This window comes from Euwallacea fornicatus, chromosome 31 (genome assembly GCF_040115645.1).
Source record: "Euwallacea fornicatus isolate EFF26 chromosome 31, ASM4011564v1, whole genome shotgun sequence".
Lineage (NCBI taxonomy): Eukaryota > Metazoa > Arthropoda > Insecta > Coleoptera > Curculionidae > Euwallacea > Euwallacea fornicatus.
This window is the reverse complement of record NC_089571.1, coordinates 1,042,123-1,063,558: the sequence shown is the minus strand read 5'-3', so window position 1 is coordinate 1,063,558 and position 21,436 is coordinate 1,042,123. Positions and strand designations below refer to the sequence as shown.

At 34.5% G+C, this 21,436-nt stretch overlaps 2 protein-coding genes across 3 annotated transcripts in view; one reads left to right on the top strand and one right to left on the bottom strand.

The window, feature by feature from the left end:
• The window catches only part of Usp20-33 (Ubiquitin specific protease 20/33), a 44,369-nt gene extending 31,230 nt beyond the window's left edge, over positions 1 to 13,139 (top strand). For both annotated transcript variants that reach the window (XM_066298730.1, XM_066298732.1), the window contains 10 exons: positions 561 to 811; positions 1,529 to 1,723; positions 2,057 to 2,144; positions 2,527 to 2,662; positions 2,719 to 2,865; positions 4,799 to 4,971; positions 5,802 to 5,918; positions 6,859 to 7,099; positions 7,565 to 7,943; positions 8,803 to 13,139. In XM_066298730.1, the coding sequence (XP_066154827.1) occupies positions 561 to 811; positions 1,529 to 1,723; positions 2,057 to 2,144; positions 2,527 to 2,662; positions 2,719 to 2,865; positions 4,799 to 4,971; positions 5,802 to 5,918; positions 6,859 to 7,099; positions 7,565 to 7,943; positions 8,803 to 9,002 (1,927 nt within the window). In that variant the 3' untranslated portion in view covers positions 9,003 to 13,139. The remainder of the gene's footprint in view (positions 1 to 560; positions 812 to 1,528; positions 1,724 to 2,056; positions 2,145 to 2,526; positions 2,663 to 2,718; positions 2,866 to 4,798; positions 4,972 to 5,801; positions 5,919 to 6,858; positions 7,100 to 7,564; positions 7,944 to 8,802) is intronic.
• A 3,131-nt stretch (positions 13,140 to 16,270) lies between these two features.
• Positions 16,271 to 21,037, bottom strand: RpS29 (ribosomal protein S29). The gene is made up of 3 exons (XM_066298755.1): positions 20,875 to 21,037; positions 18,511 to 18,610; positions 16,271 to 16,563 (listed from the first exon to the last, which is right to left on the bottom strand). Exons 1-3 carry the CDS (start codon positions 20,934 to 20,936, stop codon positions 16,555 to 16,557), a joined length of 171 nt encoding a protein of 56 aa, XP_066154852.1. The 5' UTR covers positions 20,937 to 21,037; the 3' UTR covers positions 16,271 to 16,554.
• Between the last annotated feature and the right edge of the window lie 399 nt (positions 21,038 to 21,436).

Sequence of the window (21,436 nt, the reverse complement as noted above, 5' to 3'; positions counted from 1 at the left end):
AACGTTAAGGGGCGGTGGAGAACATCAAAACAAACTTTTCTTTGACAAACACATATATGCCTTCAAATGAGCTATTCGGACAGAAAAAGGGAAATATGGTTTTGGTCACTATGTCCACTTTTTGTTCCTGTTGGCCTGTGTTTTATCGATAAATAAACAACGGTTTACAATAATCCAAAATGTTGCCCATTTGCTTCGATAGAATGATTGAACCGTCGACTCATTGCCTCGCAAACCTTTGGAATATTTCAGAAATAGTTTCTAGATGTGTACAACTGGTCATTATTCTTGTTAAGATATCTTCCTCGTTATTATCATTATTACTACGTTAAATTTGCGAGCATATGTTTATTAAAGAAAACAGTGTATATTCCGCACCTCCACGTAAAGTATGTCGGTATATTTTTGGGACGCCCTGTATATTGCTGTATATTATTTCGATTCATTGCTAAATCTGATTGTAGCTCCTGGGCCGGTACATAAAATGAGTCGCATTATCGCGTTCGGTTGAAACAAAGGAGTTTTGTCCGTTTACTATTAAACACCCGTCATATTTTCAGCCTTGCCATGGAAGATTCTCAATCCATAACTCTAAATTACGATTCGTCAGAAGGCGAATACGAAACTTGCGACTCTGGAGTTAGTGAAAGGTCTTCGCTAAGTGACGACTCTGAGGCGCATCAAGTGGGAGACGTGCAATCTGGGTTAAAGTCAACTGTTGGGGGAAGCCTGACCAGCAAACGAAGACTTAGCAGGTGTCAAAGTCCCGGGAGACGGCAAAGGCCTCGAGTTTCCAGTCAGTGCATTATTGGTGAGAGCATCAAAATATGTTTAAACCATATGCGGTGTGTCCAACATAACTGTACACTGAGAAGTATTAAAAGGTATTGTAATATTGAGAATATTACAGCGACTAGTTACTCTGTAGGCAAAACGAGAAGAGATAACCGTCTAAATGTAATATATATACTGAAATATTATAACCTTTTCTTGGATGCATTGTATAGGGGTGAACTCAGGTTTTCGAGACATATGCAATGGCCCACATGACTGCTTCTTTTCACAGCTTCTTCAGCCTATCCCTTCTTTGAGACAATTTCTAAAGCAAAATATTTTTTACGATTTCACTGACAAAAAGACGTTACCTTCGACTGAATATCACAGATTGGAAATTGTGAACCAACACGTTACGTATATGCATGCACTTACTTTAAATAGTCTCAGTGAGTAAGCCTTTAACTGTGAGTGTATAAAGCGAACTTTTCGCGCACTGACCTGAGAATGGTAATATTATTTTTCCTGATTAAAATATCCAATGAAGAATGTTTTAATATTCTTGTACTCTTCGCTCAAGTGTTTATTTTTAGAATACTAAACATTGAATTTGCTTTCTGTCAAATTCTACACCCGTCAAATTCAATACTAACGTTAAATAAACGGAAAAAATTGCAAACAACGTAATATTTTTTATCATTGTAATGGGCTCATTCAGGAACAGGATTATCCTATGTAAAATTTTCTTTAACAGATTCCCAACCTAGTTTGAATCAAAACCATTCAAAGAAGCAAATGAAATATCGATCAGTGATATCAGACATATTTGACGGAAAATTACTAAGTTCTGTCCAGTGCCTGACTTGTGACCGAGTGTCGAGCCGCATAGAAACGTTCCAAGACCTATCGTTGCCCATTCCATCGAGAGATCACTTGGTGCTTTTGCATGGTAAGTTTGAAATCGAAATAAGTCTCATCTCCAAGTTACAAAGTATCGATTAGTCATATGAATTGAATCAAACCGAAAATCACAGGAAGTAACGTAATGTTGATGACTTATTTTGGGTTTGGTAGGAATTACTACTCTATTACTTTCCTAACATTTCACATATCAATCTTTGGCAACTCTACTGAACTCTCGGTTTATTAGAGCTGTTGGATAGCATATCTAGTATTACTCAACACCCAGCAGATTTTAGACGAGAAGGTTAATTTGTATTCATATCTCTGCATGTTATAATAACAAAATTTTATAGTAATGCGCAAAATCTTGTTTAAACAGGCAGAACGGTTTCTCCCAGCGCCACTTGTTCAGATATGATTGTTCCTGTTCAAGATGGATGGATATCTTGGATACTAGCTTGGTTGAAGTGAGTATGTCCAATTCTCCTATTGATACATCATTCATTGATAATGATTTAAGTATACGCGTATGAAGGATAGTCCATATAATACTTTGAATTTGAATGTAATGTACTCAAAACTTCATTTCTCCATTTTGAAGAAATCAGAGGTTCCTAATAAATTGTATTGGCAAAAAGAACAAAAATATGTAAATCTGCATAATGATACCTCCAAATTCAACTTACATGACTAAACGAAAAGAAATTTATTTAATTAAAGCTTAGAGGCAGACAACACAGCACTCATCAAAAGTTGACCATAAGAACAACAAGAGTTCTAAGAATTCAAATTCAACGTTCATTATGGAACATTTTATATTCTTGAAATCAAATCTTCTGACAATTTTAGGTCTTGGTGGTATGGCCCAGTAGTGACATTACATGACTGTTTGTCAGCATTTTTTAGTACTGATGAGTTAAAAGGTGACAACATGTATAGCTGTGAAAAATGCAATAAGTTGAGAAATGGGATTAAGTTTAGTAAGGTAATTGGCAAATCTCAATAAATGAAATTCATTTAGACTAATTGGCTTGTTTCTAGGTTCTACAATTACCTGAAGTCCTCTGCATACATTTAAAGAGGTTTAGACATGAATTAATGTACAGTAGTAAAATTTCATCTACTGTTAGTTTTCCCCTGAAAGGACTGGATATGTGGCCATATCTGCACGCCAATAACACATCTAAGGTAAGAGACGCCGGGTTAACAACAGCAATGCATATAAATATTGAATTGTAATCTCAGGTTTAGAAGTACTTTTTTATTATTGTTATGGATTTACCCTACACTGATTAATTTTAATAGTATTGTTCATTAAAATGCCACGTTTATATATGATATAAATAAGTATGTATACATGTCATAGATGATTGTTGGGATGGAGGTTATATCTAAATGTTAATGCTTGATGGATGAGTTGCAACTGAAATGTGACTGGTGATATGGACACTACATGTCTAAAGTTTCCAACCAGACCTTATATCACCTCTGGTGTCTGAGAATAAATAGCATTTCCTACATTAAACATCCTTGCAATTGAGATCCTTTAATATAAGTCATAAATTTAGTAGCTTATAAGTTTTAGTATTATGGTATTAAAGTTAGCAATAAGATTATGACGAACAAATTGACAGAGCTTTCCGGGGATAACGCACTGTCGCACGAGGTTACTACTACCGCCGCTACCAAATGGCCTAATTTCGGGGAATCCCAATTTCGGACGGGAATAGCCCCCGGGAACCGCGAACAAAGGAAAGGGCGGGGAAACGGGCAGAGAAACGATGCAGTCGAGTGGTACTAAACTCGTTAGCTTGTCTTTCTACGTTATAACAGTATAATAACATTCTCAACCATAGATAATGTCCATAACATTATTGCTTCATGTGCAGGATGGGTCGTAACGGAACCGACGCAAACCATGTGTGTGTAGAGAACCTCAAAATATTACGATTTGTTAAATACTTTTTCTTTCTACAGTTAAAAGTCAAGGGCATATTGATCTCTGAAGTTGGCTTGTGAATTCTTGAAAAATGGCTTATTTCAGTTATGCATCATCATGATGCAATTAAATTTGTAACATGTTTTTTTCTTATCAACATCTTTAATTTGTAGAAATGTGAAATCGATGGATGCTCAATAAGGGTTGGTAATGTCTAAAAGAGTTAGGATATTTCAATCTGTGAAGTAATTAACCAATGGACAATACCATTTAATAGCAAATTTGATTCTAAAACTTTCATTCGCCTTCAAAATTTGTCGAAAACCTTGTCATTTTTATAAAATCGCAGTTTTGTGAAATAAAATCTCAAGAAAATTAGGGATTACTAGTCAAGGATAATGCGGTTTTCGACTGGAAACCGATTTATAATTTGCCAAAGGCATGCAAGCGATGAATTTCTTGAGTGTGGCTTTACACTAGCGCAGTTCGGTTTGGAAATGGCAGGAAAATTTTAATTTAGTAAGTAAGTTGATATGCTGTTAGTGTTGAGGTCGTGCGAGAATAATTCTAGGAATTGTTGAGAAATACCGAAGAAAATTTCCTAATCGCGTAATTCCATACCGGAAGACATTTTCCGATGTTGATAGGAGGGCTTGAAACACCGATCCATTTTGCATAAGAAATTTTGGAGGACGCGTCGATTATCGTTTCTTTTAAAATAACGTGTTTATGTTTTGCTGTTTAATATCACCATTTCACAACCTTCTTGATGTCATTTTTTTGCTAAATACTCGTTCTAATATATTTAAAATACAAAAACAGTATAAGTATAACGATAAAGTATTTCAGTACACTCAAAAGTATTCCCTAAGAAGGAAGCTTTGAAACACACGATAATTAGTAATAATATTAAAAAAAAAAACTATTTTCCATTACAAAAAAAAGTAAGTAAATATTTCTGTCTATTGTAAAAAGAGTTAAAATGTAGCAGAATGGAGACCGCGGTCTACCTTATTTGCGTTATTTTTGGCATCTAACTTGACAGAATTCTGTCTAGAGTGGATAGTAAAAGGGAAAAACCCCATTTAAAAAGTGAAAGTTCATTGCAGACAAACGTTGTAGTTAAGATAGCCAAACATACCTCAGTAGTGCACCTACGTTATGATGTTGTTGTCCTTTCAGGTGTCGAAATATGACCTGTATTCCGTTATCTGCCATCATGGAACGGCCGGAGGAGGACATTATACGTGTTACAGCCTTAACAACGGACAGTGGTATAAATTTGATGACCAATTTGTGAGCAAGGTGTCCTCCGAAAGAGTACAAAATTGCGAGGCGTATGTGTTGTGCTACAGGTAAGCTTCTTAGGCAAAAAATTTGATACAATCGTACTTGGTCTTGTCTAAGAAGTGCAATTTTGAAATATTCTGGTAATAAAATCAGTAAACATGGAAAATGGTTAACAGAACTATGCGTTCAAGATAAGGAGTACATGAACAAATTCTTGATTGATCTTAAGTTCGTTCTCGAACGTTTCGTTTGTCGAGAGTCATAAACAATTTTTGTTTATTAAGTGTAACACTGGCTAAATTTGTGGGGGTTTTAAGGCAACTTTGTATTATGTTGAATATAAGAACCATTTCCTGCATATAACTGTTTAACTTTGGAATCCTTAGGGTTTGCGCAAAAGTAGGTACAATGAATATAAAGTAATAAAATTATCTCTACTTGTATGTAAAATAAAATAAATAATTGCTTTTGTTACTATTTTAATTATTTATGTGTTATTTCTTGTTTCGATGTACACTTTTACATAGGCGCACTCAGTCACATTTAGAAAAAAAATGAACATTTTTGATAATCGGAATGGCATAGTCATGAAATGAAAACTATATCACAACGAAGCATATTAAAAAGGCTTTAATTTGTATCTATCTATTTGGTTATACACACATAAAAGGAATGTGCCAATATTCAGTCAACGGAAAAATAGTACATGAATTACCCTTTTCGGTTCTTACAAGATCATACGCTCATTCACTAGAAATTAAAAAATGTTAATTTTAACGTTTATTTCCTTATGAAAATTAAGGATAAAAAAGTAATACCATTGTTACAACATATGAGCAGCATGTAATTTTCCAGCAGTCTAGAATATTACTCACAAACGTAAATTTTCTCTTAGAAAAGTGCAGTCTAGTGGAGATGGTGTAAGGCATAAAGTTACAACAATGGCCGAAGAGATCGAAACCAAAGGCGGAGATCATAAAAAGGTTCATATTTCTAAGCAATGGATAAATAAGTAAGTATATGTCGTTACGTCATCCTTAAAAATTGATAAACACTTAAAACGCATCATAAAATTATTTTATAATGATTGCCCTAGGTATCACGACACTGATTTCATGAATGGTTGGAAGAAAACATTTGAAGGTAGATTGTTTATACAGGGTGCTACAGTTAAAACTTTCCAGGGTTATTTCGGATAATTGCAAAAATATCGTAACACGCCAAACCACATCAATTATGTGTCCGAAGGGGGCACACGTTGGCGCGGATTTCCAATTTATTGAAATAACCCCCTTTGTGGGGTGCAGTCAGCTTTCAAATTCCAAATGGGGCCGGTGACCGTTCATTTTGAAGGTGGTCAAATTCTTTTTCACGTAACACCCAATTTTCGATCACCAGTTCTGGGAAAAGTAAGGTCCAAACGAGCAGAAGATGCGATGAAATATTTACCAAATTCCTTGGATGCACTCGAATAAACAAACTTTTTTCATTGTTATCACAAAAATTTCTACTTTACTAAAGAAATCCACGCAAAAAGTGTATAAGACGTTATTTACATTTCATTCAGCAGCTTAAAATTTATTTAGTATTTGTTCCTCTCTTTGAGCTTCACTCTGCCGCAGAAAGGCTTGAATTAACTTCACTGTATTTCAAAAAAGATTGCGCTGGAGTAACCACACAAATTTGCAATGAAAAGCTTCCGGAGAAGACTACTTCCCGTGATTGCGCAATATCTTTAGTATGAAAATTTCATGAAACAGGTCTGTACATAACGAAAAGTGGCATTCTGAAAATCCGGTCAAAAACGAAGCCGCCGAAATCGCTCTATTTGGCCAAGTGAAAACAAATATGAAAATCTGATTACTTAAAAGTATCGATTTCTTCGAGATGGGGCTGGTTATAGCTAATTGGACAAATACGTCAAATATTAATTGCCTAAATGTGTTTTCTAGATTTTATTATTGCGTCGAACCAGGACCTATTGACAACTCAGACTTCCTTTGCCATCACGGCGCGTTTGATCCAGAAAAAGAACTAGTCCTAGGTCATCTCTTTGTTGAAATACCCCTAGAAGTGTATGAGTATCTTCATAAGCGCTTTGGTGGATGCCCGCCTATGCAAAAACTGGCGATTTGTGCATCTTGTTCAGCTTTGCAGAAACGAATATTGCAAGAAATGGAAACTTTTCAAGAAGTGAGTAGGAGAGATTTTTGCGGTCGTTAATAAATTAAAAGTTAAATTGTTTTAATTTGTTAATTGAATTATTGTTAGAAAGAACATCTACATATGATCGTATACTTCCTCGTAATTTGCAATAATATTCGCCTAAGTTTTCTATCTCGTAGAACTCATTAAAACGTAAAAAATAATCACACCAGGCAACATCAATACTAAAATCTTCTCAGAACAAGAGTGCTGGGACTTTCTTGTCACCTTGTACAGCGTGTCCCATTTATTACGGTGATGCCAGGCATCGTGCTTGTTAGCGAAGACAGAAGGAAGCGATTATGGGGGACTCTGTTACATAAATATATCTTAAATTTTCTTTTTTTTTATGGTACGAATGTATAAAATTAATTCAAGATAATGACATGTATTGTGTTTCTCATGGCTTACGAGCACTGGTGTAATTCTATATAATCATTTTGCTTTTTCAAGATAAGCCGCCGGACCCAAACAGAATGGCCGCGTACGCATTATCTTTCCATGTCGTGGTACTTGCAGTGGCACGCATTTGTGAACAAAAAAACGTCAGAACCACCCGGACCTATAGACAACTCTAAAATAGATCCGGGAAATATTGATCCCGATGAGGCAGCTGACGTATCTCAGCCCATCTGGGACTTCTTTCATGGGATTTATGGAGGAGGGCCAACTATACGAGTCGATTCAGAAGTGGATGGCGATGTGGAGTTTCCATTAGATGTCAATGAAATTGAGGTGGAGACTGATGGTACTAACGGGAATGAGGTGCATAGTGGATCGGAAAAAAACTTAGCGGATCTTAACAGTACTCTTTGTAATGAAACAGTGGATGGTGAGTTTTTAGGTTTTGCTTTACTTGCGTTATCTTCTAATTAACCTGAACTATTAATTATATCGCTAAAATTTTTCTATGCGTCTTTTTATTTTAAAAGCGAATGTAAGTGTCATTTCGTTCAATCTCAAGAGGTTCGGAAATTGTGTCCTTTAGAAATGCAGAAAAAGGCTATTTTTACTATGCGCATATATTGAAAACCATTCAGGATCAAAAGAGGATATGCTACATGAAAGATGTTATAAACGTGTACATAAAATTTGAAGAACGATGTAAACATGTAAAATACAACTGGCGATCACTCTACATTGCGAACGCGAAGTTTGACAAGATTTTTTCATCGCGGACTCCTCTGGCGGACTATTTTTATGTTAAATTGGGAGGTTGTCAGTAAAGCCCCCCTGTTTGTTTTTAGTGCCCGTGTCGATGCAGCACGTTGAAACTTGACATAGGGTGTATGTAACTACTGTATAAATACTGCTTTTTAACTTAAACGTCCATGTCAGAAAATAACGAATGATAGTTAACTGGAATAGTCTATTATTAGATTGAACTGCTCACTGCATAAGATGCCACACATCACTTTTTATTAAGCAAAATACGTGTACATTTTTTGATTTTATGGTTCTTCAATAATGCCTCCTTGGTAACGATACAAGCAGCATTTCATTTAATTCGGTAACCGTTATCAGGCCTGCTGGCATATATGTGACTTCTGAAAGTCGCTATTATTTATGTAACTTTGAAGTCCTTTAATGATCTTTTTCTAACGATTTGGACATGATTGACTTGATTTGCCTGATATCTAACATCCTGATTTCTCCTTTTCACATGAATGTTTTTTGTTTTACTTTTTCAGATAAAGCTGCTGAAGGCACCGTGAGCGAGAATGATTCAATCTGCCAAATACAATTACTAAATATACCAAATCCTATGGATACACAGGAAGTGATATTGCCAAAGACTAGTGAAAAGAGGGACGGAACTTCACCTCCTGTTAAGCAGAAGGCATCGGCACCTAGCAAAAAGAGAAATCGTTCTAAACGACGAAATCATTAATTAGCTCCTACCAATTTTGTAAAAATGTTATTTGTAATTTTCTTTCTTTCTGTGCTTAAAACCCGACGGAAGAAATAGACATACCAGAATTGTCATTAACGAATTTAACATATATTAAATAGGTTAATAGAAATACACGATCAACCGACTTATGCGGGTAACTACTAAAGAATGGTCAATTACGACGGATTTTAAAACGTCCGGACAAAATTTGCAAAATTCTAAAAACTGTCCAATAGATTTAAAGTCCTTCATTATTTAAAACAAAAACATTTGTGTTGCAATAGACGGGGCAAGTCACACTCATTGAAAAGCAGTAAACATTTTTTACCAGCATTAAAATCAGTTGTAAAGGATCACCTGCTTGTTTATAGAGGGAAAAATTTGTGGTGGTAATATACAATATAAATTATTGTGATTGGCTCTTCTATAGGCCATAGGCTCAGTTCAAAGCAAATTAATTATAACTGAAATAACCGCGTTAAGTTTGAACATTTTGAATATTGTTGTTGAATGTTGGTCAAGCGTAATGTCTTAATAAGCCTTGTACATTGATATTGTAAAACTAGATTCAGTCGCTTTCCATTTATCTATTAACAAAACTAGTAAGAAATCCGGCATTAAAAAAAACCAAAACCTATCTTAAATTAAGAAATTCCGTGTCAGTATTAATACCAATTTTAATTTATATGAAGTTGTCTATTATTTTAAGGTTTCTCCAATCCAGAGTTTCGGTTTATAGGTCTTCATAGTTGCGTCCTATCTTAATTACTGGAAATAAAATGTTAATTTTTAACTTGATGATTATTGTAGATGGAGATTGCTATAATTCCTTGATAGAGTGGCCAATTTCCAGCCTACGTCTCCAGTCCAGTTTCTAGTCCGTCTAGTCTAGTCTTCTCCCTTTCAATCTGAGTTATAATTTCAAATACATTATCGGAGATATTTTTAGAGTTCTCTTATGTAAATCCCAAGATTACTGTTTAATCTCCATAAATTTGATTTAAACACCGCAGACCTTACATATTTTTTTGCACTAGTCTGGAACTCTGGAAGCACCTCCACGATTTCTTGAAATAAGAGAAGAAATCAAAATTTCCTCACTTTTAAAAGGGCATTTTGTGTTTTTTTGCATTTTTTTTCTCACGTCCCAATCTTTGGGTCCGCAGTTCTGCCACATTCGCCGCAAAATCAAACTCTTTTACATGGGTGCTAGACTGCTAGAATATAATTTGATAGTAGGGTGGAATGAATATTTGTTTACTGTTCGTTTTTCTAACAGCATTTCCGGAGTTTTAGTGTTGTCGGCCATTTTTCTTGTAACAATTTTTTATTTTTTATTATAATCGGTAAAATAGATTTGATGCTCTAGTTATGACTGACCACATATCATCCTGATCTATTACTGGTGTCATCCAGAATGATGACTGCCGAGGATGTTTACAAGGTTTTAGACAAAAGCGAAAAAAATGGGTGATCTCTCCCATACTTCAATCAAATTCATGGGGATTGAATAATTGTCTTATGTGGATTTACAGCAGAACTTTCAAAGCCCATCCAGAAGACGCGTTACAAATAATCCCAAATAAATTTGAAATCTGCTTTGCAATTAATAAGTTACTGCAATCTCCCTCTATGGTGCTCATAAGTTAAAATAATTTGGCACTCGATTTACTGTGATTAAAGGGACAAAAATCAAACGTCTGGAGGAAACTTTCAAAATAATAAACACCTTGCAAATTGAAACTTAAATCCATTTATCTAGGTGAGTTATCGTCTACGAATCAGTTCATAATAGGATCAAAGGTATTAAACATTTTTTGGAGCATCGACAACTGAAATTGTCAAGAGAGAAAATAACTGACATCAAACATGTTCAGACGTTCGTATTGTTGCATGAAGTTGTAGTATATTATTATTTCAACATTTTGATAATAAATTAATGGTTAATCTAAAGCTGAAATGAAACAGTTAGATTTTCAAATTTCATCACATACCGGGTGTATTTTTAAAAACTTACTACCCCGCCAGATTTCTAGAAGTGTAAACTAAAGTTAAAGTGTTGGGACACGTCGACCTTAGAATGGAGAGGGAGGAAGAAGAATTTAAAAAATGTCTCACCTCGATTGACGACATTCCTGGGGGAACAAGCCCTACGTTTTTTCAGATAGGGAACATGAGTCGAGTGACACATCATTTAAAAGATCTTCCAATTTTCTAGACAACTGTGCACAAAGTATTGGTACTTTTATTGAAATGTTTTGGTCATTTTTAATTTTTCGAGAAATGTTCGAAATGCGTTCCATTATTCTCCATGCAATAATGCAAACGGTCTTAAAAGTCTCATCGCGTAAACGATACTTTTAATGTATCGCCAAAGGAGGAAGTCGGAAAATCTAGCTGGTCGCTGGATGGTACCCCTTCTGAAAATCCATCTTCTAGAAAAGTTATTCTCAAGAAACTATCGAACTGGTAAAACATAATGCGGAGGGGCGCCATTCTATTGAAAAGGTTATAAATCCTTATCCAACGTTGGATGTCCATTACTGTCCAACTGATTCTCCGGAGTATCGGAAATTAAGGGATCGATTAAATCCGGAAGCAAATCGAAGTACTGTTGCTCGTTTACATTATCATCAACGAATATTGGTGTGATAACTGCATCCCCAAACATTAGGTTTTTGTGGCCATTGAGTATGTCCTTCCAGAAACTAATGGAGATTTGTGTCATTCCAAAAGCAATAGTTATGTCGGTTCATTTTCCCATAAAAGAAGAACTCAAATGACTGAAGCAAATATTCTTGACTATATTCAGAGGTTCATTAATACGTCGGGTCATTTCTTCGCAAAATTGGATTCTCCTATCAGTGTCATCTTCTGTAAGTTGCAGGTCAATTTGAAGCTTATAAGAGTGAAACTTGTGCATCTTCAAGATCTTACGAACTGAGCCCAGTTATTGAAATGGTCTTGTGAAGACCTGGTAGGTTCTACCGGAAATAGCCCCAATACTTGAATTTGTGTGCCATCGTGCAAAATTCGGTTATTTGTTCACTTCACATTGGACACTAATGCAGTGTTTCCGAGTTTATCAACCAAATTCTTGATATTCTGATGACTTCAAATCTTACTAGAATTATTCCGATTGAAAATCCTGACGGTTGGTTGCTTTTGCACTCCATTCAAAAAAATCATTTTAATCCATTCTTCCAAAGATTAAAACCATTTTTACACTGATGATAACTGCACTGCTTTGATTATTTCCCAACGGTGTTTTATTAGAACTGATACGATTTCTAATAATAAAAAAAATTATCTCTTAAGTTGGTACAGGGCGTTCTTTCTTTCGTCTTTTGATCATTTCACGGAATAATCTATTTTTTCAACTACCTTTAAGTAAAAAATTTAGAGAATTGGGAAACCTTTAAAATAACGCATCTTTCCTCTTAAAAAAAAAAACGAACGGCTTACTCCCCCCCCCCCCCCTGTGATATTGTCGATGGGGCTGAGAGCTTTTTTTATTCCCCGTCTTCGCCTGCATTCTAAGGTCGACTTGTATCACCATTTTTAACTTTAATTTGCGCTTTTAGAAGTCTGGGAGGGGGCAAGTTTTTAAAAATACATCCACTATACAGCTTAGATGTTATAAATAGAACATTTTTAATATTCCAAGTAAATTGTAATTATCTTATCATTATCTCATCGTTGATTGTATTTATATTTTTCATGAAACCAGAAAATCATACACACACTGTCTGACGTAAGGAGGATCACTATAGGGATTTCGGAAACGGTAGGAGATATAGATTGGGTTAAATGGGAAAAAATTTGCGTAATCAAAGGCCTAATAAAATGGCGTTTAGGTACCTCCGAAATATTTTTTAGTTTCTAAGCTATTTTGAAAAAATTGGATTTTTCTATTTTACGTATTTTTTTCTGACGCCAATAATGGACCTGAACCAAACCCGATGGAACTCCTCCACGACTTTTAATACCCTTTAACGTGGCTTTGTCAGTTTTTTAATCCGACGTTTCGTCTTTGCGAACCCATCATCTATTTCATTTTTTTTAATACAGTCCAGATGTTCTGATATTAGATTCTAAAAGCCCTTTTTATTCCAAATTAAACAATATATAATACTTCATAGTTTAATTTCGTTTTAGCCTCTTTTCGGCCTCAATCAAGGAAATTCGTATTAAGGACCACCAACACACAGCTTTTTAATTTTTAAGAATGAACAGTTGATTATAGCAATTAACAGTTTATGTCATATAGGTGTTTAAAAATAATCTAATGGCCGAATTGGTGCGCTAATTTAATAAAATAAATAAAAAATAAATTAACAATCTAAAAATTAAAAAAAAAATTACATTATTTTTAAAACACCTTCTAACTGTTGATTCTAACACCCCAGACAACATTTGTGGACTAACACTGGCACATGCTTCAGGAACGAACCCCCTCATCTCTTGTTCCGTAGCAAAATTTGTCTGATAAAACATGATTCTCAACCCTTCGTTGGTCTCCAAAAAACTGATTAAACAGTAGTCGCTATGGTGTGGGACGCCGACAGGAATAGTGCAATGCTAAGTTCATAAATGTTGAAATTTTGATACGCGACTCTACTTATATTTCGTCTCTGTAGTTAAATACACAAAAGTCCTATGTAGCACAAAAATTAATTTTTTATTTCAAATGGCTCAAGTGCATAAAAACAATACGAAGACCGAAATTGAGATACAAATCCTACATACAGGGCGTTTATTTTGAAAATAACCACCCGAAATATCATGGTTAGGAGAAAATTTTAAAATTATCAGAAGAGGAGATATTTAGATATCTAGAGGAATGTTTAATTTGATATTAGAGACAATTGCGTCAATCACTCTTGGCTACTCTCACTTTCATATTCCAAATGGTATCCCCCCATCAAGTTGCACACCATTGCGAGCGGAATTCGATTTGCCAAATAGCTGCACCAGAGCAACTGAAACCGGTTAACCTTCACACAGACACGTATTAATCTGGAACGGCAACATTTACGGTTTTAGGGGTTTACAACCCCAAATTTATAAGTGATCATTTACGAGCCCTAAAAAGTATGTAATGGGACAACATAAATCTGTTTCCTATTTAAATATTTTCGAGGTTGTTAATCTTAAAAACAGGATATAATTTATAATGTTTAATAAGACATTGAATAACAATAAATTTTATCTATCAATAACAGAAAATGAAAAATAAATTTTAACATTTTCACTAATTTTCAAAAACTCGGTGAATTTCTCTGGCAACAAAATGACGGGACAGCGCAACTTGCACGAAAAAGAAAAACTGTTATCGACGCGCCGATGCACGTTGCAGCTAATTTTTCAATTTTTAAGTTGATCGACGTTTATTGCTCGAAATGGTACGGGGTGTTCCAATAAATATAAAAATTCGCTAACTGGTACTAAAACTCTATCGCGATAAGAAATCAGTGACTGAAAAATCAAAGGAACTCAATATACCGAAAAATACCGTAGTATCGGAATTCAATGCGATATCAAATTTCAATGCTATTGTACATGTCGGGGTAACATTAGGAATATTCTCCATCATTGATAATTTTAATGTTTTATTAAATCAATTGATAGTAAGGCAAGGCTAACGAATTCACTACTACTCGACCGCAACCTTTCCCTTCTTTTTAATTACTGCCTTCTTCACAGTTCCCATTCCCCGTGGTCCTCTTGACTTTAGGGAATGGTACCTGTTCGTCCTGGTTTTCCCACGGACCGAAACTTCACACATGGCCCTTAATTGCGTCGGTAATAGTGACCTCGTTCGACAGTGCTTTATCTCCACGATAAACCTGTCAACCTGCTCTTCAGCCTTATTGCTAACTCAAATTTTACATTTTTAAACTTAAGAACTAATAAATCTCCGACATACATATGTGGTGGTGGTTATATTTAGGAAATGAATAGCAGTTCAAGAAATAGAAGCTAGAAGTGTGCGTTTACTAACTAAAATTGAAGAACAAAGGAAGGAAGAGCAAGCGGACCGAGGCCTGTCTCATCTCAGTTTGTGTTTTTGGGACTGCCCGGGACAGCCTCTTTGCCAACATTTATTGAAAATCTCTCTTGAGAATTGCGAGGCCTTATACCATGGGGATTTTCATCTGTCCAAATGTGAGTGTTGTGCATATTGAATACTCCTTCCCTGGCGAATCCCGCTTCATCGGTGGCTAAAGCATAGTTAAGGAAGTTTGGAACTCGCCGTAGTTTCCTTAAAATCCAGTTGCAGAAACGCTGTCGATGATGATAACTCTCGGTTTTAAACACTGAACTTTTTGACACATTGTGCTCCATTGCCAGTCTACGAGTGCGACTTCCAGGATTATTTCCAACACTTTCCAAAATTTCATTTTCAACATTTCCGAAACGATTTGGCCGTTGTCCGCCGCGATCTTGTTATGCACCTGCACAAGTTCCACTATTTCGAAGTCCTTGAGTAACACGAACAAACGTGCGCCTATGGGGTGTGGGACGACCCGGGAAACGATGTGTACAAATCCTTCGAGCTCGATTAGAATTTCCACGAGTTTCCCCATAAGCTGACACCGTATCGGTGTATTCATTATTCGTAAAACATGGCATTTTACACGAAAATTTCTCCATACTATCAATGGTAAACAATACTAGACTTGCGGTGCATCGACCTTGACTCACGGTTAGCAAAAAAACATCAACAAAATATCCAGTGTGTATTTGGATTTTTTTTTATCCATAAGCGGTGCCATAGAGTGGTTTTAATAGGTAAAAATACAGGAAGTAAATGCAACTTAAGAAAAACTTATGAGACATATGGTGTTACTATTGATTAGTTCCGTTATTTGTTAAAATTATGGTACTTTTTTCTAGGACACCCTGTATAAATATATGCAGTGTTTGGTAACTCGATACATTCCTTTAAAGGATCGACAGAGCATGAGGTAAAGACTAAATTTAACCCAACTTACCTTAGTACCAAAGTCGATAATGACAAAGATACAGGGTGTCAAGGCAGAAAAAATAAATCAATTTTCTTTAATTTTTTGCGATGAGAAATTCAAATTTATGCACCATTTAGGTGCAATAAGCTGTTAAATGGACATTCTGTATTTTGGAATCGAATCATAGAGTCCTATCCGAGAATTAACAAATACCAATAATTTAGGCAATATTTATCACACTGTTAAAAGGATAAAATTGGTGAAAATGTGAGATGTTCATTAAAAAGATTTAAATACGGGAGGCAGTTCAATTTATTACAATTTAGAATATATTCACACATTTTTTATTATTTTTATTAAACTTATAAGTTTAAATGACTAAAAAATGTTAAAAATGTTAACTAAGCAATGTTTAGGAATATATTCCTAAACATTGCTGCAGTAGTACTTAATTTCAACAGTATTCAGGTTAAATTTAAATTACATTTAATCAAATGTAATTTAAATTGATGTTGAAAGGTGCAGGTTTCCAGGTCCCACGAGTCGCTCAAACCTACACCGCAAAGCTAAAACTGCATCTAATCCAGCTGAAAAAAAAATGTTTTGTTAATTTTGAAAACATCATATATTAACTTCAGAAGGTTGTTTCATATATATATTTTGACCTGCCCGTTTCTATTTTATCATAAAACTAGGAAAAAACGAATGACAGAAATGGCTTAAGCTTTATTTTTTTAATAGAACACTCGGCATATAAGGTATCACCTATGTAGAAGGTGTACAAAAAGAAATTGAGCATTTTTTGGTGAAATTAAGCTTCATTAAAAACATAGTTATTGAAAATATTAGTAATCAAAATGATTTCCATAACTATCTATGGTCTTTTGCCATTTACTGGGTAGATAATGGATGCCCTCGTGAGAGAAGCTTAGTGGTTTCAACGAAAAATAGTTATCGAGCCATTTTCGAATATCTTCAACGTTAAAGAATCGTTGGTCAGCTAAATGAGACTGCATGGATCCGAACAAGTGGAAGTCTGAAGGAGCCAAGTCTGGAGAATACGCCGCATGCTGGAGCATTTCCCAGCCTAACGAGAAGATGAGTTCCTGGGTCGGTTTAGCTGTATGCGGACGAGCATTATCATGCAGCAATATCACTTTCCGACTTCCTTGGCCCGTAAATGGTCTTTTTTCCTCCAGAGCATCGCTTAATTTGATGATCATTTGGGCCTGATAACGGTCAGCTGTAACAGTTTGACCGGGTTCCAGAAGCTCATAGTAAATGACTCCTTTACAATCCCACCAGACACACAGTAAGATTTTTTTGGCATGAATGTTTCGTTCTGCAACTGATGTGGATGGCTGGCCTGGGTCAACCCATGTTTCTCTGCGCTTAAGATCGTCATACAAAATCCACTTTTCATCTCCCGTAATAATATTATGCAGAAAATTCTTTCTTTTATGCCGAGAAAGCAAGTTCGTGCAGATGTCAACTCTTCGATTTTTATCGTCTTCGGTTAGCTCATGAGGAACCCATTTTCCTGCTTTTTGAATTTTTCCCATTCCATGCGATCGAACTGAAACTGCTTGTTGAGTTACTCCTAACTGCTCTGCAAGCTGTTTTTCAGTTTGGCGTGGATTTTCATCCAGTAAAGTTTGCAGTTCTTCGTCTTGAAACTTTTATTCGACACCCGCACGTGGATCGTCCTCAAGACAAAAGTTGTCCTCACGAAACTTCTTAAGCCATCTCCCAACAGTTGAAGCACCAACAGAATTATCTCCCCAAGCCGAATTAACCATTTCTGTTGTTTCAGCAGCATTTTTTTCCAGTTTAAAACAGAACAACATTGATATTCTCAAATATTGTTTGGAAATGTCCATGTCTCTATTTACGTTTTGTGCACTGAACTAGAGCTCCTGAGCAACTGAAACTTTTATCATATAAAAAGTCATAAATAAACAATACCTGCTTACAATTGCATGCGATTTGAACGTGTCTAAGTATGTTTTTTTATTGCATATAACTTCATTGCTCAGTTTCTTTTTGTACACCTATTAAAACGGTTTAAAAAAAACTCTTCGAATGCTCTTTGTAATAAAATAAAAACTCAAATCGCTTTTTTTTTATAATTATAATGAAAGCCTTATCGCATTATTTTGGTATCGAAACAGCATCGAAATAATACTTTCCTTTCGATACAGTTTTTAACATTTTGCTCTTTGATGATGGCATTACGTCCTTCTGAATTAAATACTATATGTTTCCACCTTAATACGCACAGCAACGAACCACACCGAAAATTTTAATACCGCAGTTCTGCAATACTAAATACTTTGTTAGATAGTAACCTAGAGAGCCTGTATCGAACGAAAATATATTATGTCGGCGTTAGAAACGATAAAATCAGCCGATATGGAGAATCGGCCCGTAACGGTCTCAGAATTTGAGTAACAACCCAGAATCCAAAAATGAATGTCGAATTTCGGGGGCACAATCTCAGATTTCGAATTTAAAAAAAATACGTATTACTTTACCTTTTTAAATCCAATGTCGCTGGCGTACTCCCTGAAGCATTGACGGCAAAGGTTCAATCCATATTTACGGATTAAACCGTGTCTATTAGAACACGCTCGGCTGGAATTAAAAAAACGGATAACCCATTATATGTATTTATATGCAAAAAAAAAACAATTTTTTATTATATTATTACAGTTGGACAATCATCTTTTTAACGTAATAAACTGCTCTTTGTGCTAGTTACATGCGTCCTACAAATTCGCTAAAAAACTCTTTTAGGCATTTCAGAGAGAGAGCGCGAAATGGTGATTTTCCGGACGAAATTTACTTGTTTGTGTGGCATATGACAACATATTTAGCGACGCGCTTAGCACTAACCGAGAATGTAAAAACTGACCCGAACTCCATATAAGTATTGGAAAATTGTCATCTTTTGTCAGTATGATCACAACCATAAATACTCGTTTTTCTTACAGCAATTACCTACCTAAATGTTAAAATACAATATTTTCCATTCATCTGCAACCAAATTTCAACCACACATTCTGCTCCGAAAAATAATTCTAACTTCCCATATAAACCATACAGTGTTTCCATAAAGTGCCCCCTATCAACACAATATTCAAAATACTAAATTTTGAAACACTTTGAAATTTACCAATTTTTAATATTCAGTATCAGACAAAATTAAATTGTTCACTGGAAGTAAAAAGTGAACTAAAAATTCAAAAATTTATATACAGGCTGTTTCAAGAAGATGGCTCGCCTTCATAACTTTTTTTTTAACTTAGAAAGTGGAATTTTGGAGGAAAGCTGTATGAGAATAGAGCCAATTGATTGACATTAATGAGGTTTATCTAGAATTTCCAGTGTAAGAAAAAATAACCGCATTTAAATGTAATTCCTTATAGATTTTTACTTTTTTGGAATCAATACAATAATCAAATGTTATTGAGAAAAGTAAATTCCATATATTTTTAATAAAAGAATTCATTTGAAATGCAAAAAAATACCAATACGTTTTCGTGTTAAAATATTATTTTTTAGTACATTTTAAAAAGCGAAAATTGTGTTTAACAATGATTTTTAATTTTCTTGATTAATGGTACAAATAATAAAATAACTTTTTCGATTTTCTATGTTACAAAGAGAAAAAAATCGAAAATATTAAAGTGATTCTTTAAATTTGTCCGGGAGTTTATTATTAGATACACATAGATAAATTTTTATGTTCAAAATAGCTGAAACAGTCATTATTGAAATATTTTAGTATAATAATTTTGTGGTAACAACACTTTAATAAAAAATCATTTAGGAAACTTCTATAGGGTACCTGAGTTAAGAAGGGGCACTGTGGGGATCTTGGAAACGGTAAGAAACAGATTTGCTTAAAAGGTGAAAAGTTGCTTAATTAAAGGCTTAATAAAATGGCGCTTAGAAGTCCCCACAACGTATTTTGGTTTTTGAAATATTTTCAAAAAATTCGATTTGTCGATTTTACATATATTTTCTTTTCTTTGCCTTTGCAAAACAAGGCTGGTGTTTATTTTGTTTTGTAATAGTTCATAATATTTTTCCATAAATGGTATTCCCTAACATAAAAAAAGTTCGACATCTTGACAAATATCAATTTACCCAAATGAAATAGTTCTATTGTGGAACATGTGTATTTGAAGAAATATTCAAAAAGAATATAGCCATTATTAATTTAATACAAACTGATATCCTAATATATTTTTATTTTGATTGATATGATATAAAGTAGTACTACTGTCTTTGACAGATGATGTATACATATCAAATCAAAATATCAATCAAAAATATATAAATTCTCATATGTTTGCCATAAGTAGTTCAGGAGAAATAGTTGTGCAGATGTGTTGTATTGTATTAAATTTAGCAAACTAGCACAATCCTTGACTTTAGATCTATTTTCTCACTACGGCCATATTATGTGAACCTGCCACAACCCTGACAATGAATTTCATCAAATGTACATGGAATTAATGTATCACCATATCTCAATTTTTGTATCTTTTAATGGCAAATAAACATTGCTGTTAGTTCAATTAGTGATCTAACAATTAACAAAAATGCCTTAATAAATAGAAATAATATAAAGGGTTTTACATCTACCTTGGAATCCAAACTTCTTAGTTTTTGATATTTTGAAAACATTTTTATTTCACAAAACATTACAAAAATTGATAAGCCCCCTTCTTGTAGTAAAGAGTATAAACTCCTTAATTCATAGTTAAGTAGGAGATAGGAAGTTAAGAGATTGAACCCCAAGGCAGGTGAGTGGGCAACAGTGAATGATTGAATCTATTACCTATCCTAACGTTCGCCACATCAAAATTGTTTAAATAAATAAAACTTACCACGACCTGGAGCCCTGACCGTATTTTCGAGGATGAGAATACCAAATGTTTTGAAAACCCATTTTTCGAGTTTTAATGTTTTTTTTCTATACTTTTCCTAACACCACGTTTTCACGTGCTTAACAAGTGAAAGGCTTCAACAAAAAGGAACCACGAGTGAAATTCTGAAAAATAGATGAATGACTGCTAACCATTGAACTGTGACAATTGACAGTGACTGAACAAAGTAGGGATGTGTTTTAGTTAGATTATATTCGATAATTTTCTTTCCGTCTTTTCAAAAGAATTATCTACTTTATATGTATTCGACAAAAAAAACCAGAGATTTTACAAGATTAATCTGAATCGAGATCTCTTGCCTGCTCTTGTTTTATTATATCGTCAAGTGTATTTATATTTTTCTATATACTATATTTTAAGATGTGTGGCTTTATTTTCGACAGATTCTCATTAAATTGTTTCATATTCGCGTGTTTGCCACCAAGTCTAGTTAAATAGTATTTGCATATAATTGTTGCCCTTATTAGAATTTACATCTGGTAGAGAAATTTTAGCCGACATA

Coding starts and splice junctions, on each gene's coding strand:
- RpS29 (XM_066298755.1), bottom strand. CDS start 20,936: ATGGGTTTTCAAAACATTTGGTATTCTCATCCTCGAAAATACGGTCAG. Junction 18,611..20,874: donor GGTCAGGGCTCCAGGTCGTG/GTAAGTTTTATT, acceptor TTTTAATTCCAG/CCGAGCGTGTTCTAATAGAC.